The 16,051-nt window shown below is 41.2% G+C and overlaps 1 protein-coding gene across 1 annotated transcript in view; it reads right to left on the reverse strand.

The window, feature by feature from the left end:
- Positions 1 to 16,051, reverse strand: part of LOC118573395 — a 120,190-nt gene that overhangs the window by 45,380 nt on the left and 58,759 nt on the right. The window contains exon 7 of the mRNA XM_036173691.1: positions 12,755 to 12,933. Coding sequence (XP_036029584.1) covers positions 12,755 to 12,933 — 179 coding nt within the window. The remainder of the gene's footprint in view (positions 1 to 12,754; positions 12,934 to 16,051) is intronic.

The following is a 16,051-nucleotide window of genomic DNA, read 5'->3' on the forward strand; positions in this document are numbered from 1 at the left end:
TTGCAGGACTAGAAAACCACAAATCACCAAGAACACCTGTCCTTTAAAACAGGAACATTCAGATTCTCTTAATATCACTAGTATTTTTGAAGTTTTTCATGAACTTACCCCCCCCTCTCAGAATTGTACTATGAGGAAGAAGGCGATTTTCTCCTTCCTTCCTTCCTTCCTTCCTTCCTTCCTTCCTTCCTTCCTTCCTTCCTTCCTTCCTTCCTTCCTTCCTTCCTTCCTTCCTTCCTTCCTTCCTTCCTTCCTTCCTTCCTTCCTTCCTTCCTTCCTTCCTAAGAGCTGAAGGACTGGTAAAAACATAAGGATTCAATGAAGCTTCAGTAGTCTTTGGGCAGACCTGAAGTGACCCTTGAGATGTCTGATAAGCACCTGGTTGGGTCTAATTGTAACTTTCAACCAGCATTTCAAGACATACTGAGGTAGAGAGGAGATGGAGCAGGCTGTTTTTGAAGGCTCTCTCACACATCTGAGCACCACAGTTGTTGTTGTTGTTTTTTGTTTTTTGGGTTTTTTTTGTTTTTGTTTTTTTGTGATGTTGCCCTTTCCTTCCAGTGTGTCATTATGTTTTGACACTACAAAGCTCGTGTCAATTGCTTGCTTCTGCCACAGTTGGAAAAGAGACATCGTCACTGGGTTTCGGAAGAATGCGTCTCTCCACTTGATTTCTTTGTGCCAGGTGATAACACTTGAGAAGTAACTTGGTGAACTTTCAATACTTATTAAGAAAATAATGACTGAAATAGTTCCAGGTTCTACCAGTTTCTTCCAACTACATCCTTTTCTCGGATCTTTATGAGACCCACACATTCTTGTCTGAGCAGACGGCTTCTTGGATACCCGAGGAAGCCCACTTCCGCTGTTATGCCCCATCCCCCAGTGCTCTGTGTCTCTAACGTTCGCGTGTTTCTCTTCTGTATCTTCCTATAGAGATGGTTCGTGAGACCTGGGAGCCCTTCCTATCATCTTCACAGTTCTATCCCAGGAGTAAAGTAAGCTCTCAGTGAGTATTTGGTGAATAACTAAGCAAATGTCAATTTCTTCAAAGAATAAATCTCTTAAATATAAACAGGGAGTGAGTCGTGGGCTTGTTTTTGTTCCCGGAATTCCAGGCACTGGTCAGTCTGGGAAGAAAGTCATTTAAGAAAATATCCTTCTTATAACTTGTAGAAGCATACATTTTGTAAAAGGAATACTGTAAAGGAAAAGGCAGAAGGTAGTGGAAGAATGTACTGAAGACCAGGAGGGAAGGTTTATTCCTAACCCGAAATGTCCGCTTGCGGGGAAGAGCCCTCTTAATATTGTATAAGTACCCCTAAGCGAGCATCACCACAGATACGTGCTTATCCCATCACCCACCACCTGACACCCTCTCCTACCAGAACTGGCTGCCTGTGTTACTGCCAACAGGGGATTCACAGCAGAAGGCACCTGAAGCTATAAGCTTGTATCAGCAAGGGGGCTCGAGCGGGCAACTGCCTAACTTACTTAACAGGTTTTATGTCGTAAATCCTATCATCTTTAGTCTTCATTTCCTTCGTTTGTTGGTAATTTCTCATTTTTTCTTGCAGCATTTACAAGGCGTTTGTTTCTAACTGCTGTGTACCGGTAACTTTGAAAACTGTGGGTAAGCTACTCCACCTACTGGGCATCTCTTAAATTACACCAAAGGTTCTAAGGAAGGAGGATAGATAGACTTGGAGATGGTCTTCAAGATTCTTGGGCACACACATAATATTCGAATCTACTTGCTCCCTTCGTTCTGAATGCTGCAAGTTTTTCTCCACTGTGTGCTTCTCTCGTTTATTACTATGAGCTCAGCAAATGACGAGCTTAACTTTTACTTAGCAGTTTTCTAACTTCCCTTCTTGCAGTCTAACTTAAACTACCCGAATGTGGGAACTGAAAACCAAAGGCAGGAGGAAAAGGCTTCCAACTGCACAAAAACAAAATTTTATAGGAAAATCAAGCATGGCATGCATCTGGGTGTCTCAAGTAGGGTCTGCCCACATCTGCAACTTCGTGGTGATTTGGTTCTGAACACAGATGAGCACTTCGTTCTGCACACACCTTCACGGTATGTGCAGAACATTGCCCCAAACACATTAGCCTCACATTTGAGACTTTTGCATATTTTGATTTACAGTGTATTTACTATAAGCACAGAGTTTTCTGCTCTCACAGAAATAAAAAGATTTAATTAAAAAATGTAATTTTTTAAACCATCATTCCTCAGGTAGAAAGTATCATATGTTATCTTTTGTATTGTATTAGAATATCTGATTATTAATTTTTTTGCTTTAGTTACTGACTTGACTTTCATTTTTAAAATGTTATCTCAGTGTTGGTTTATGATTAAGATAGAATTTCCAATAATTCTGAATGGTCCTAACTATACTTTAGCCATTTTGAACTTTGCATTTTTATGAAGCAACAATCTCTCCATTCATCATTATAAACTCAAAATATCAGTCAACCCTGAAAAAATTAAGGTGTTCTATACACTGGAGCTCCATACATTCAATTCTTTTTTCTCTTTTCCTTCCTTCCTTTCTTCCTTCCCTCTTTTTTCTTTCTTTTTTTTTTCCCCAGAGTCTCAATTTGTAAACTTGGTTGGCCTGGAACTCACAATTTAGATCAGGCTCGTTCTCACTCACAAAGATCCAGTTGCTTCTGCCTCCCAAGAGCTGAGATTAAAGGAGTATATCACCCACCTGCCTCTGTAAGATTAGATATTTTATGTAAAAATAAAGGATCACATCTATCTTATTGGTATCAAAATTTGCTTTCATCTTTAGTAAACAGTAAAATTATATGTATACGAGAAATAGTTTTAGAATGAATTTCTTTAAGATTTATTATCATTAAGTGTTTGGTTGTGTATTTATTTTTATATATTTCCAAATCCAGGGTCACACAAAAATTTGGGGGGTAAAATTGAGTCCTGGTTGGAAAAAGTTTAAGAAGCCCTGTTCTAAAGGATGCCATCAGGGTACGCAAGCATGTGGGATAGGCAACCGGAGAAAGCTGAGATCTGGAGTAGAGGCATATACAGAAACAGAGTGATGGTAAAGTCTTGGAATGTGACCTTGGAGGGTTTCACGTCAGGGCTTGGAGTCTGCAACTACAATTTATTTCCATGTAGGCCCAAAATTGGAACAAAAGTTCTAGGTGGATGCTTGGCACTGTGAGAAGAAATCCACAATGATACATCCTCTGTAGACTGCTGGCAATGGTCGAGAGAAAGCCTGATCTGACCTAGTCTGGTGATCAGATGGCCAAACACCCTAACGTTCATGCTGGAACTCTCATCCAATAACTGATGGAAGTGGATGCAGAGATCCTCAGCCAGGCCCCAGGTGGAACTCCAGGAGTCCAGTTTTCGAGAAAGAGGAGGGACTGCAAGAGCATGAATTGTTGAATCCAAGATTGCAAAAAGCACAGGGACAAATAGCCAAACAAATGGAAGCACATGAATTATGAACCAAAGGCTGTGGAGCCCCCAGCTGGATCAGGCCCTCTGGATAAGTGAGACAACTGAATAGCTTGAACTGTTTGGGAGGCATCCAGACAGTGGGACCTGGACCTGTCCTTAGTGCATGGGCTGGCTATTTGGAACCTGGGGCTTACACAGGGACACTTTGCTCAGCCTGGAAAGAGGGGACTGGACCTGCCTGAATCCACCAGGTTTAAATGAATCCCCAGGGGAGTCTTGGCCCTGGAGGAGATAGGAATGGAGGGGAGGGGATGGGGGGAAGGTGGGGGCGGGGGCGGGAGAAGGGAGGACAGGGGAACCCATGGCTGCTGTGTAAAATTAAAACACAAATATAATAAATTTTAAAAAAGGAAAAAAAGAAAAAGAAATTCCTAGGCCTTCTTAGAAAAGCAAATCTAAAGTTATTTCAACCTGGCATTTATCTGTAACAAAAACACAGGCCACGCGTGTTTTGAGAATGGGGTCAAATGGAGAGAGAAGATGAAGTCTAGTCTGTATTTGGAGTCATGCCCCCTGCCCTGTAATAATTGGTTTACCTGCTAACTTAGTCCACCTGGAACACTTCCCAGGTCAGCATGATTTCCTGTTACACACTGGCTTTTCTTACTCTCTACTCTTTCTGGACAATTTGAGCATGCTTGTAACTTCAACAGCTGCCTGCCCTCCTCAAGTATTTGATTGCAGGTGTGGAAAGGCAGTAGGGAAAAAAAGGTGTTAGATGGCTCTTTGGAAAGTTTTTGCCTTAGAAGAAAAGATAAATAAAACAACTAATTAATTATAAGAAGTGTTTACTCAAGGGAATTTACTCCTTTCCCTGGGGGATGATAGAGATGACCATGTTTTCAGACTGGAAGGAAAAAAAAAAAAAGAAATTAAACACAGAGAAGGCAAGGCAAGAAAAGGCCGGTCAGAAGGACAGATCCACACCTTACTGAGCTTGTCTCACAGAGAGCTGGATCACAGCAGCGACCACTCTGCTGACCTGTGAACTCTACATTGCTCCCGTTTCACTCAGAGACTGCTGATGCAGCCTTCTCCCATCGCCAGAGACTTCCAACTGGCTTTGGTCTTTGGCTCTTTGCTCTCGTAACCCACACACATACATTGTTTCTAGGTGACCTTGTGGCATGTAACATATTTTTCTGGTAACTGTTAATTAACCTGGTATTATGACACAAATTCTTCATTGTAAGATGGTGGGCTGCAAAGCTAGACTGACCTTTAGGGCCCACACTAATCTGTTTCTCTACTCTGCCCATCTGTAGTCTTCTAAGTTGATGGACTTGGAAAGTATTACACAGAAATGTAGTTTATTGGCAGAGTACTTGCCCAGCAGTCACAAGGCCCTGGATTGGATCCCCGGAACCGGAGCAATAAGTGAATTGCATCACTCTGTGATTCACTTTGCTTGGATAAAAGAAAATACAAATGAGTAAGTCTAAGTTACAAGAGACATCTAAACTACACGGATGAACTGGTCCTATTTCTGAACTTTAATTCCTGTTCAGAATAAACTCTCCTCTCACTGTGTGCTGTGACACCATCCGACTGCTCCCCCAACGGAGCGAACAAAACAGCTTTTGAAACAGAGACTAGCATTTGAAGTAAAACAGTGTTTTTCTCTCTAAGTATCCGCAAAGCCTCATGTACGCCATGCCTCCCAGTCCTACACACACGCCCACATTCGGTTTTGAGCATAGAGATTCATAAGACACAACAGTGGCTTGTTCTGTGTAATGCACAAGGAACGCCTCCTTTTGTTTTGAGCCTGTTTGAAAATTCAGTCATATCTTTCATGTAACCTAATCTTCTGCTGTCAGTGAGGGGCTAGCTACAACCTACTGTTTTGATAGATGGCAAATACATCTACTTGCTATCCTTCTTCTTTGGTACCTCCATTTTTTTTTTTTCTTCTGCTAGATTTTAGTACTCTCTGACAGCACTCCTTTTTAAAGGAATATCTCACAATTTAAAAGCCATTACAAAAACAGCTCTGTCCTCACACCACCTCCCCTCTCAGCTGTCACTCAAGTTCTCTTTTTAATTATGCCAGACTAGATGAGGATCAGTACGGCTGCTAGAAAAGAAACGTGGGAAAGCTTGAGTATATAAATACTCCTCAAACATCTCACTGAGTTAGGAAGCCAAAGTCTAGCAGAAATTAGCTTAATATGAGCATTACTTCCATCTGAAAAGGCTAAGAAATGATTAGAGCATTCAACAGACTCATAAAGTTGAGAGACTATCCAAGAGGTGGTCCTGCAGACCCTTCAACTTGGACAACACAAACATGACTCCATGGGGGGGGTACTCAAAGGTGACTGGGTAGGAAGGTGAGGGGGCTATGGGAAGACTGGATGTAAGGAGGACATTATGAAATTCTCAAAAGAATTAATAAAAACATTTCTTAATGGTAACTTAAAAAGTAGGTGGTCCTGGTAAACAAGGCTCTAATGAATAGCCCCCGGAAGTAAGGGTACTGGGGCAAAGATCAACGCTCACAGGGACTGAAGGTTGACTTTTACATGCTTTCTTACTGATAAGATTGAGGGGAACAGAAATCGCCAGCACTCTTATCTTTTACAACTGGAACAGATTTGCCAAGAATACAGAAGAAGAAAGAAAGACTTCTGGAGACTCTAGATAAAGGAATGTTAGAAATAGACTTTAATGCGACTATGATAAGTGTGCTCAAAGAACTAAAAAGGCCAGATTGATAATTGCAGCATAAACAAGAGGCTGTAAAGGAGAATCAAATGTGGAATGAAGTAAAAATGTAAGGTTTAAACTAAGAGCTTTGTGGAGCAAATTAGCTATTAACTATAGCTTGGAAGCAAGCCAAAGACACACAGCACATGGAGGAGGCTGCTCTTTTGGATTTCCTTGTTTCTATGGATGAGTTAGCTTCTTAGTGTCATAGAAAGAGACGCATTCAAGATATTCTGGAAAGAAATAACTACCAAATCAAGGATCCTGTAACCACTCCAAAAATCAGACAGTACTAAGGAAAGATAGAGTAACTGATGGTTACTCACTAAATAGTGCTATATCAGAAGAAAAATGATCCAAGGTCAAATTGTTTGAAGATCGAGCAAAGAAGGAATTATCATAGAATGTGGTAAAAATATAGTTAAAAATGAAGTGCATATAGTGTTATGAAAGAATATTAACAATCTCTCATAGGTTTATAATCTATATAAAACTAAAATACATGACATTATGAACATATTGTGTAAGATATGGTTAAATTAAATGCCAGAATACCCATAAAATACTCTATGTAGCCAGGTGGTGGTGGCACATGCCTTTAATCCCAGTACTCAGGAGGCAGAGACAAGCAGATCTCTGTGAATTTGTGGCCAGCCTGGTCTACAAAGTGAGTTCCAGAAAAGGCACAAAGTTACACAGAGAAACCCTGTCTCAAAAAAACAAACAAACAAACAAAAAAAAAAAAAAACCAAAACCAAAGCAAAACAAAACAAAAAACCAAAAAAAAAAAAAAACCCCACAAAACTATATTTAGTATTACAAAATACAATACTATTTTTGTATTGGCTTACATTGTTTAAACACTGTACAGTAATCTTTTAGACCGGCATTCAAATAATACAATGAAAACTAATTTGCTGAAAGGAAGAAAAGGAAAAGAAATAAAGAGCAGAAGAACAACGTGGAAAGCAAAATGGTAATAGCATTTTAAAATTCAATTGTGTTGGTAATTACACTAACTGTAAATGGAATAAATACTCTCCAGTGACCCTATTATTCCTATCTCTTTCATTGTCAAAAATTTTCAAAAGTCTGGACTTTGAAGGTTGTTTTCAACTTTTAACTCATGTTAATGAATTGCTTCCTTCCAAACTCACTTTATATTCCCTAGACAACTTTTGGCAAAATGATTGATGTATGCTATGTTGTATAGTGAAACAGATGTTTTTTAAATTTTCACCTAGTGGGGCCTCCAGGTAGACTGGGAACTCACCACTTTCCTTCCTAAAACTTCAATCTTGTCTTATTTTAGAATACATTCCCTCTGGATTTTTCTTATGCTTCTCTGGTTGCCTTACCTACCTCCTTCTCTGCAGACTCTCAAAGCCCAAGTTAAAGAAATGCTCCCTTAGGACTTTGATTAACTTCTATTGCTGAATATATTTACCATCTACCATATCATAACATATTCATTGAATATATATGTAATTTTTTCCTACCTCTAACCTTGAATACCCTACAGAGACATGCCAGTCACAATAATACATTAGTTTAACCTAAACTTCAGATCACATACTCATTTCATCTACTGTTATTTCAGCAAATCATTAGAATTTTACTTCATCAATCATTCTTTCCAGGAAACTCCATACTACTTCACCTAGGCTATGAACTAAACATGTATGTTTCTGTATTCACATGCTAAAATCTAGTCCTCAGTGCATAGGAATTTGGAGGTGGGATTCTTGGAAGATTAGATCACAAGAGTGATACTCAGGAAGGAGATTAGGACCTATTAAGCTACCAAGAATCTCTTTTCCCTTTCTTCATGTGAAGACACAGTGAAAAGATGGCACCCCCAAAAAGCAGGAAGTGAGCCCTCACCAGCTGTTGAGTCTGCTGGTGATTTTCTCTAGAACTTAGTCCACCCCTACCCCAGCACTGTGAGAAATACATGTCTTCTGCTTGTGAGATGCCTAGTTTGTGGTATTTGGTAAAAATGACTTACCATATTCTGTCAATTGTAATCGGATATTTCTCTCCTGCCTACCAGTTCCCAAATACCCAGCAACCACTTCCTAAATTACCACACAGAGGCTTAATTTAAATTATAAATGCTTGCCCAATAGCTCAGGCTTATTACTAACTAGCTCTTACATTTTAAGTTAACCCATATTCCTTATTTATGCTCTGCCATGCAGCACTACCTTTATTAGCATGCTACATTCATTACCATTACCTTCTCCCTCTGTGTTTGGCTGACTCTGCCCTTCTTCCCATCATCCTTAGTTTGGTCACCCCACCTATTCTTCCTACCTGGCTACTGGCCAATCAGCGTTTTATTAAACCAATTCAAGTGACAAATCTTTACGGTGCACAAGAGGATTATTATTATTATTATTATTATTATTATTATTATTATTATCAATGATATTGATTCTTGTCCGGAAATATCTTTGGAGAGCATTCTGTCTAGCCTGTTGCCTCGGCTGCAGCCCTGGCTTTCTCAGGGCTGCTCCCATCCGACTTTTGTCACCCTCTAATTCATTTTCAGCAAAATGGTCAGAATAAACTTTAGAAAATCCTGTGACCTAGGGCATTTTCTGTTGTAGTCAAAAGAACATCACAAAGCAGCTTTTTTTTTTTTTTTTTTTAATCTTGGGCCCCTGTGAGGCTGCATCCTGCTTCTTTTCCAGACTAACTTTCCTTCTCCATTCTCCCCCTTGGGCCACAGTAGAGAGTTTTAAGTTCCTTAAACACACCATGCCTTTTATTCCTTCCTTCTTTCCTTCCTTAGTTCTTCCCTCCCTCCCTCCTTTTCTTTCTTCAGCTTAGAGATCCCATATATCTTGTTTTCCTCGCCTGGATAATGTTTATCCACATTTTCTGTCTAGCTCACTTCTACTAAATTCTTTGTTCTCCATTGAAATGTTATATTCTTCCCCTACACACACACACACACACACACACACACACACACACACACACACACACACACACTGCAGAATTAATTATATATTCACATCTCTTCCTAATTTATCCAAGCTTTTCACTCTTTTCCCAGGTGTCAACCTGGCGCTCTCGGTGTGTCTCAGCTTCTGATCACCCCTCACTGTCCGCTTTTGTTTCTTTTTGAATGAACTCATTTCACGAGCCAGTTCTGTACACAAGCATTGCGGTGCTAAGACTTCTCAGCAGAGGGCGCTAGAGGAACACCGCAAGGGAAGGGAGGCGCTTGCTCTGCCCAGTTGCTGCCGGGTGGATGAGGATTGTGGGTTTGTGACCAGCAGAAGGGGCTTTATTCCGGCCATGGGCCTAGCACATGCTGTCGCTCTGTGACCCTGCTGCTTTAGCAGGGTCTGGTGGTCACCTTTCTGTGACCCTTACCCTAGGGACAAACTGTGCAGGTCCGGTACACTCTGATGCCCTGCTTTTTCCGGGCTTACTTCCCTCTTTCCCAAGGTGTGTTTCCTACAGTCCTTCTGAAACTTTATCTTTTGACAGAGGCTTTGCGACAAGGACTTCTCATGTTCCAGGCCTTTCAGCAGCACACCACGCATCCTCACTCCTCCGGTATAACTCCGCACCAACCACCAACTGAAGGTTTCCTGCCTCGTGGGGTCCGGAAGGGTTGCTTCCTGTTTATACCTGGACTGTAGACTTCTCCGGCCTGGGAAGCCAGTGAGCTGCAGGCCATCCAGTTGCTTAACCTCATCTTTCCCTTGAACCCTAGCTTTGGAAAGGGAAAACTGAGTTCGTCCTTCCTGGAATATGCCTTCTTTGAAAAATTCTGAGTCTTCTCATATCCTACAGCTACTCTTGTATCAAGGTTTAACAACTTGGCAGCTGAGAGCAGCGTGCTTGAACTTGATTCAGAATGCTGTAACTATTCTCTCTAGATACACTTTTATTTTTGATACTAATCAAAACTACATGTTTACTTGTGGTTTTACTTTCTTACATTTGTTTCCTACATGGAGCTATAAGCACAAACAGGGCCTGCTCCATATTTGTTTGCTTTCTCTCTGGTGCTTACATAAGGCGTGGTGTGTAAAAAGTATCCAATAAGCATTTGTTGCATGAATGACTTCTGAAGGGGTGAGTGCACTTTCTGCTAATTTATTCAGTTATGTTCTTTGTATGCCTCATTAGCTCTTCTCAGACATTGCTATCTGTTTTACCGATCAGACATGGTGGGTTCTGGAATGGGTAGCAGTATAAGGCACCTGATTTGGGCTCTTTAAAAATGAAATAATGTTATTTTTTTTTTATACTCTCCTATAGTTGCATCAAAAGCCGATGTAGCAATGATGGCCACAATTACATTCTTCAATAACAGCTTTTTGTTACCTGTGTGCTGATCACGAGACCCACATCCCCACCCCCAAAGAAGACTAGAAATAGATAAAAGTATTCTAAATTTAAATAAAGTTACTAGCATAGTTTAAAAGTTGCACATACTTTCCACTCCCCTCATACTTTCAAATGCCAAAGTTTGGGAGGTGATAAAAATAAGTAGATAGGCAATGAAGAATAGTGGGAATTGTGATAAACTGGGTTGCACATTCTTCATCTGAATGCATTTAAATCAAAGATTCACAAAAGCACCACATGAGCTAAACACAGCACCAGTCCCTGATTGCTACCTAGCACACCTTCAGCACCACCCACTGACGGCCACCTAGCAAAGCCCCAGTACCAGCCCCTGACTGCCACCTAGCAAACCTGGCTGGCCCTTCTGAATCTCAGCAATCAGAGATCTTAAAATAAGAGATGTTTGACTCAAAGATATTTCTTATACTAGTTTGCTGAAGAAGAGCATTAAAAACTAGCATCTGCTATGATCCCTATTTTATAAGGGGAGATAGAAATTGATTACCAATGCAGGGCAAGACAGACTATTTCAGGATTACAGTCTCCAGAGGACAGTACGCAAGGTCAGTTGTTGTTGTTGTTATTAATTTTAAGTTGGAATACACTTGACTGCAATATTTACTCAATTACAATTAGATTTACCTTAAAAAAAAAACTTTAAAAAAGAAACTATCAAATTTCCAGGGCTATACTCTTGCCCATTCAGGAGGTAAGGGGAAGGAGAACATGGGTGTGCTTCTAGGATTCCTACAGGTTTCTGAAACATAAATGTTCCTGTTTCCATAGATTGGAAATTGGTTTCTAGTGTTTCTGCAATGCTCTCTAGATTGAAAACTTCTTGTCTGTTCCACTTTAACTCAGAAGAATAGAAACCAAGGACAGATAATATCTTCTCATCCTGTTTAGAGGAAGTCCTATTTTCCCCGCACTGGAGGGAGACAGAGTTTCTCAGTGGAGCTGTACGGTTCTCTTTCCTATGAAAGACAGAGCAGTTCACAGAGCAAGTGGCTGAGACTGTCGGAATAGAAAGTCCCCTCCAATAATTCAGCATTGGACCGTGTTTCACTTTCACATGCACTCATTTCTTTACTAGATATTTTCAGGAAGAAATTAAGTTTGTTTATACGTACACCCAAGTACACACACACACACACACACACACACACACACACACACACACACACACGAGAAATGTAAAATAAAGACAGAAGGAAAAAAAAAACAAGATTATGTCATGAATGAGGTAAATAGCCAAAATTCTTGCTTTGAACCCTGATTAGAGGTGGGTCATGACTGTCCCTGGAGGGAAGCCAGAAGATCACAAGGCTGTGGGACACAGTGCATCCTTTGTTGAGTGGGAGAGTGCATGTATTCTTTAGGATAGGGAGTCTGTTTGACTACTGACAGCTGTTGAGAATATTTCATGAGAAGTCAAAAAGTAGGACTTCTATATGAAATCTCTGTTGTTATTGTTAAGTATGTTTGCAGTCACTTAGCAAAATTAGGCACTGGATTGCATCTGGCTGTAAAAACACACATGATAACAAAATGTGAACCGTGTTTTATATTCATCTTAAGAAGGTCTCTCCAAGCGCATGGAGACTGACCCAGTCCCAAGCATCTGGGAGGAGGACAGCCTTAGCACACCTTTGGGGACATTTCCTATGTGGTCCCAGCCTTCACCCAGAGTTAGAAATCACCGTTCTCATGAAACCTGGAAAATGAAATAGGTATTCCAGGTGACTTGCTCAGCTCTCTGCCTCAGAAGCCTCAGCAACCCTGAGTTCTGCTGACCATGGAACAACGCTGCCTGCACTATGGCCTGGAGAGCTATGTGCTTCCGTGGGTCCATTTTGATTTACCCCTGGTACTAGAAACTGATCTTTGGTTCCTGTTCTCTTTACAGTGATAAGGAAATCTGCATAGAGGATGGAAACAGAAGTAAATGAGGAGAAATGTGTGCCTTGATTTTTGCAGCAGAAGAGAACATAAGTTCCGATTCTTTGACTTTGAAGGAAGACCAATTCCTGGGCAGTCAGAGGGGGAAATGACTGTTTCCAGAGTCCTGCCATATAGTTCTCTGAAGGACACCTCTTGGTCATGGAAGGTTTTAGTCCAAGGGGGTTTGACTTCCCAATGTTCTTTATTCTTACCCATGTCAGCCATTACCTTTCTGTGTTTGTAATAGAGGAGACAGCCGTCATGCTTCAACACAAACCACCTCTTCCTCCAGCCCTTCACAAAGCCTGAGTGAGTCCTCTTATGCAGGTAGCCACGACAGGTGGGCCATGGGGTGTTGGGACAGCGGCTGATGTCGGATCCCACCACGAGAGTCAAGATATCTGGACCTACAGGTGTGAATTTAGGATATATTGTTCAATGGATGAACGTTTTATAACCTTCCGGAGGTACTGTGACTATGCAGAAGTAATAGATGGAGAAACAGTTATAGTTTTTAAAACAGTGAAGTGGAGTTCTACCACTAGATTAAACCAAGTCTCTTTGAAATTCAAACCTATGTATTTAGGAAGACTAGAAGAACCGGGCAGTTACCTTGCTGTTGACTCACAGCTAAGTAATTGAACTGATGTGGGATCCAAGTTCCCTGAACTGTATAACATTCCATCATAGCCACGATGGTTGTGATTACAGTCAAGTCTGTGCAATGTCACTGGTTGTATTATCAACCTAATTCCTTAAACATCTTGATTTACTTCCTAGGAGGAGTGTGTGTGTGTGTGGGGGGGGTGTATGCCTCGATTTTCTACCTCACTTTTGTTTGCAATAATTAGCCTCTTTGATCTGGTTTAGCCAGAGGGAGAGTCTGTGCCAAGAGTTAACTCTCTTGCTCAAACTGTAGCTTATCAAAACCCTCAAGTTTGGAAATAGCAGTTCTGGGAGGTCTTGAGTACTGACCTTTTTCTGTTTCCATGTTAAGTATGACTTTACCCTAAGCTTCCAGTTCCTGTCTCTCTCAGAATGTCTTCTTGGCTGGACAGGACTTGGTAACACAGGGCTGGTATATAGTACAGCTTTGGGAAATTGTCTCTGTCCCTGTTAACATGAGGTCATTACTTACCTACTGTGCTTTGTTGCTGCCAGCGTGGACACCACACACCTACCTTTTGATGCTTTAAGGCAGCTCTCTGAATGCCATGCAGACAGACAGCAACCCTGACACACTTTGAAGCCTGCAAATGGGCTATGACTTCATTTACAATTCCTCTGAGAGGGAGGCCACATCCCTGAAGGAGGACATTTGGCCTTGGCAGCGCTGACTTCATCATGATGTCTGACATTGAGATTACCGATCTGTTTAGAGCTGTCTATGGAAATGGGGGTCAGCAAGGAGACTCATCTTCTATAACTGACAAGCTCCAACCCAGGGGATCATTCCTAGCTGAGCCACATGGCCCTGAAAATAAAGATTTGTCCCAGAAAGGCTGACACAGTCTTAACTTTAGCAGCACGTAAAGCACCTTGGTAATTAAATAACTCTCAGTATGTCAAGATAATTCTTCATTGCCATGTAAATACATTTTAATTTATTGAACTGCCCTTAAGCTCCTGTCAAAAACACATCCAGAAAAATTAAAAGAAATGCTCCAGATTGACCGGCAACCCACAAATGTCTTTGTCTTTGGACTGTAGTCCCCAAAGTACTGCACTCCTGGACTAATGCGCGCAGTTGACACATCTGCCAATTTATTTATGGACTGCTGCAGTGGGCTGCCCCCGAGGTCATTTTCCTCTTGCTTACACAGACTGCATGCGACTTTCTCTGATACCGATCAGACTAAGCTTGTGCTTCCGCCTGGTCAGAAGCATAACTTGGTGCACCATGAAAAATTCTCTCTGGGGCAAGGATGCAGCTGGCCCTGGTGCAGCATAGTTTCATCATGTTAGAAGGAAGTTTCTCATGCCCACAGTGAGGACATGAGCCTGATGCATGGGGAGTTCTTGAGCTCCAAACAGCTGTCGGGAGATGGTAGTTTTATACTCTTTACCACATGCTACTCTGGGCCCAGAGGACTTGGGCTTGACATTCACATTGAGTGAGAGTTTAGACTTTGGTATTATGTTTTGTTAAAAAGAAAATCTGCCTCTGTAGCTACTGTAGTTTGTACACTAAGAGAACTAAAATTCTACGTGTTAACATTCAAAACTTCCTGTATTTATTAATTTATTAAACCTAAAATTAGGAAATGTCTTAATTTGGTGCTTAAAAAACTAACACACATCAGCCAGTGGTTCATTGAACAGTGTACCTGTATCAGGAATCTTAAAGGTACTTATTAATTAAATCAAACCTGAGGCCAGTTATTGGGGTGAATGCTAGAAGATCAGAGAGACAGAACAGGCCACAGCTACCTCACCTGGCCAACTTCTCAGCTGATCCTTTTTCCTCAGACTGGAAGCCTCTGTGTCCTTATCTGAATAGGTCTCAGCTGAATTGCTGCTCCAAAGCCTAAAAGCTTAACCAGCCAAATGCTTTCTACCATCACTCCCTGGGACTAAAGGCGTGAGTCACCATGCTTGGCTGTATCCTTGAACAGTTGGATTTCTACTTCTGGAATGCTAGGATTAAAGGCGTGTGCTACCACTGCCTATCCTCATGTTTAATATTGTGTCTGTTCTGTCTCTGATCCCAGATAAGTTTATTAGTGTGCACAATATTTCAGGGAACACAATACCACCACATGTACCTTCATTCAGCAGGGCAGGTTGGGAATGCACCTTGACATGCTGTGTTTGTAGCAAGTTCTCAGATGATGTCCAAATACAATTTCAGTTTCAAGTCCCCAGACACTTTTGTTTCCATGTGGCCCTGCTGCTTGGTCTTTGCCACCAACTACAATATTTCTTCATTTCTTCAACTATGATTTAGTTTCTTTTGATCAAATTTATTTTTAACCCCAACATATCTCAGTTTAAAAGAAAAACAACTCTTAGTTCCCTCACCCCCATATTACTTTGGCTTATCAATTTCATGAGCCTGGGAATGGAAGTACACAACCTTTGCCTTTATCTACTGGGCCATCTTGCTTGCTTTGGGTGGTGGGTGGGATGAAGAACACAGATAGGAGATTGTCTACAGCCTGAGATGAAAGAGTCAGGCAAATGATCAGCTTCATGAGATAAAGAAGTTTTCAAACCACATCTCTACCCACCCCAGTTCTTTAGTGACAAAGTCCTTCAAAACAAAAGCTCCCCCAGAAAAACCTTTCCTCGCATGTTGGCCCATGTTTGGAAGTGTAGAATTCAGGGAGGTTATTTACAGCTGCAGAAAACAGAAAAAAAAAATGTCTTTTTCTAATTCACACTTTCTCCTTGGCTCACTGTCTTATTATGCCACCAATCTTAAACTGTGTCAGAGTCACACCTTTGCTGTCAGACAAGCTCTACCACCCTCACAAGTGCAGAAGAGAAATGTGCAAGATGTGTTCTGTCCCCCAGGGCTTGCAC

Source organism: Onychomys torridus, chromosome 23, assembly GCF_903995425.1.
Source record: "Onychomys torridus chromosome 23, mOncTor1.1, whole genome shotgun sequence".
Taxonomy (NCBI): Eukaryota; Metazoa; Chordata; class Mammalia; order Rodentia; family Cricetidae; genus Onychomys; species Onychomys torridus.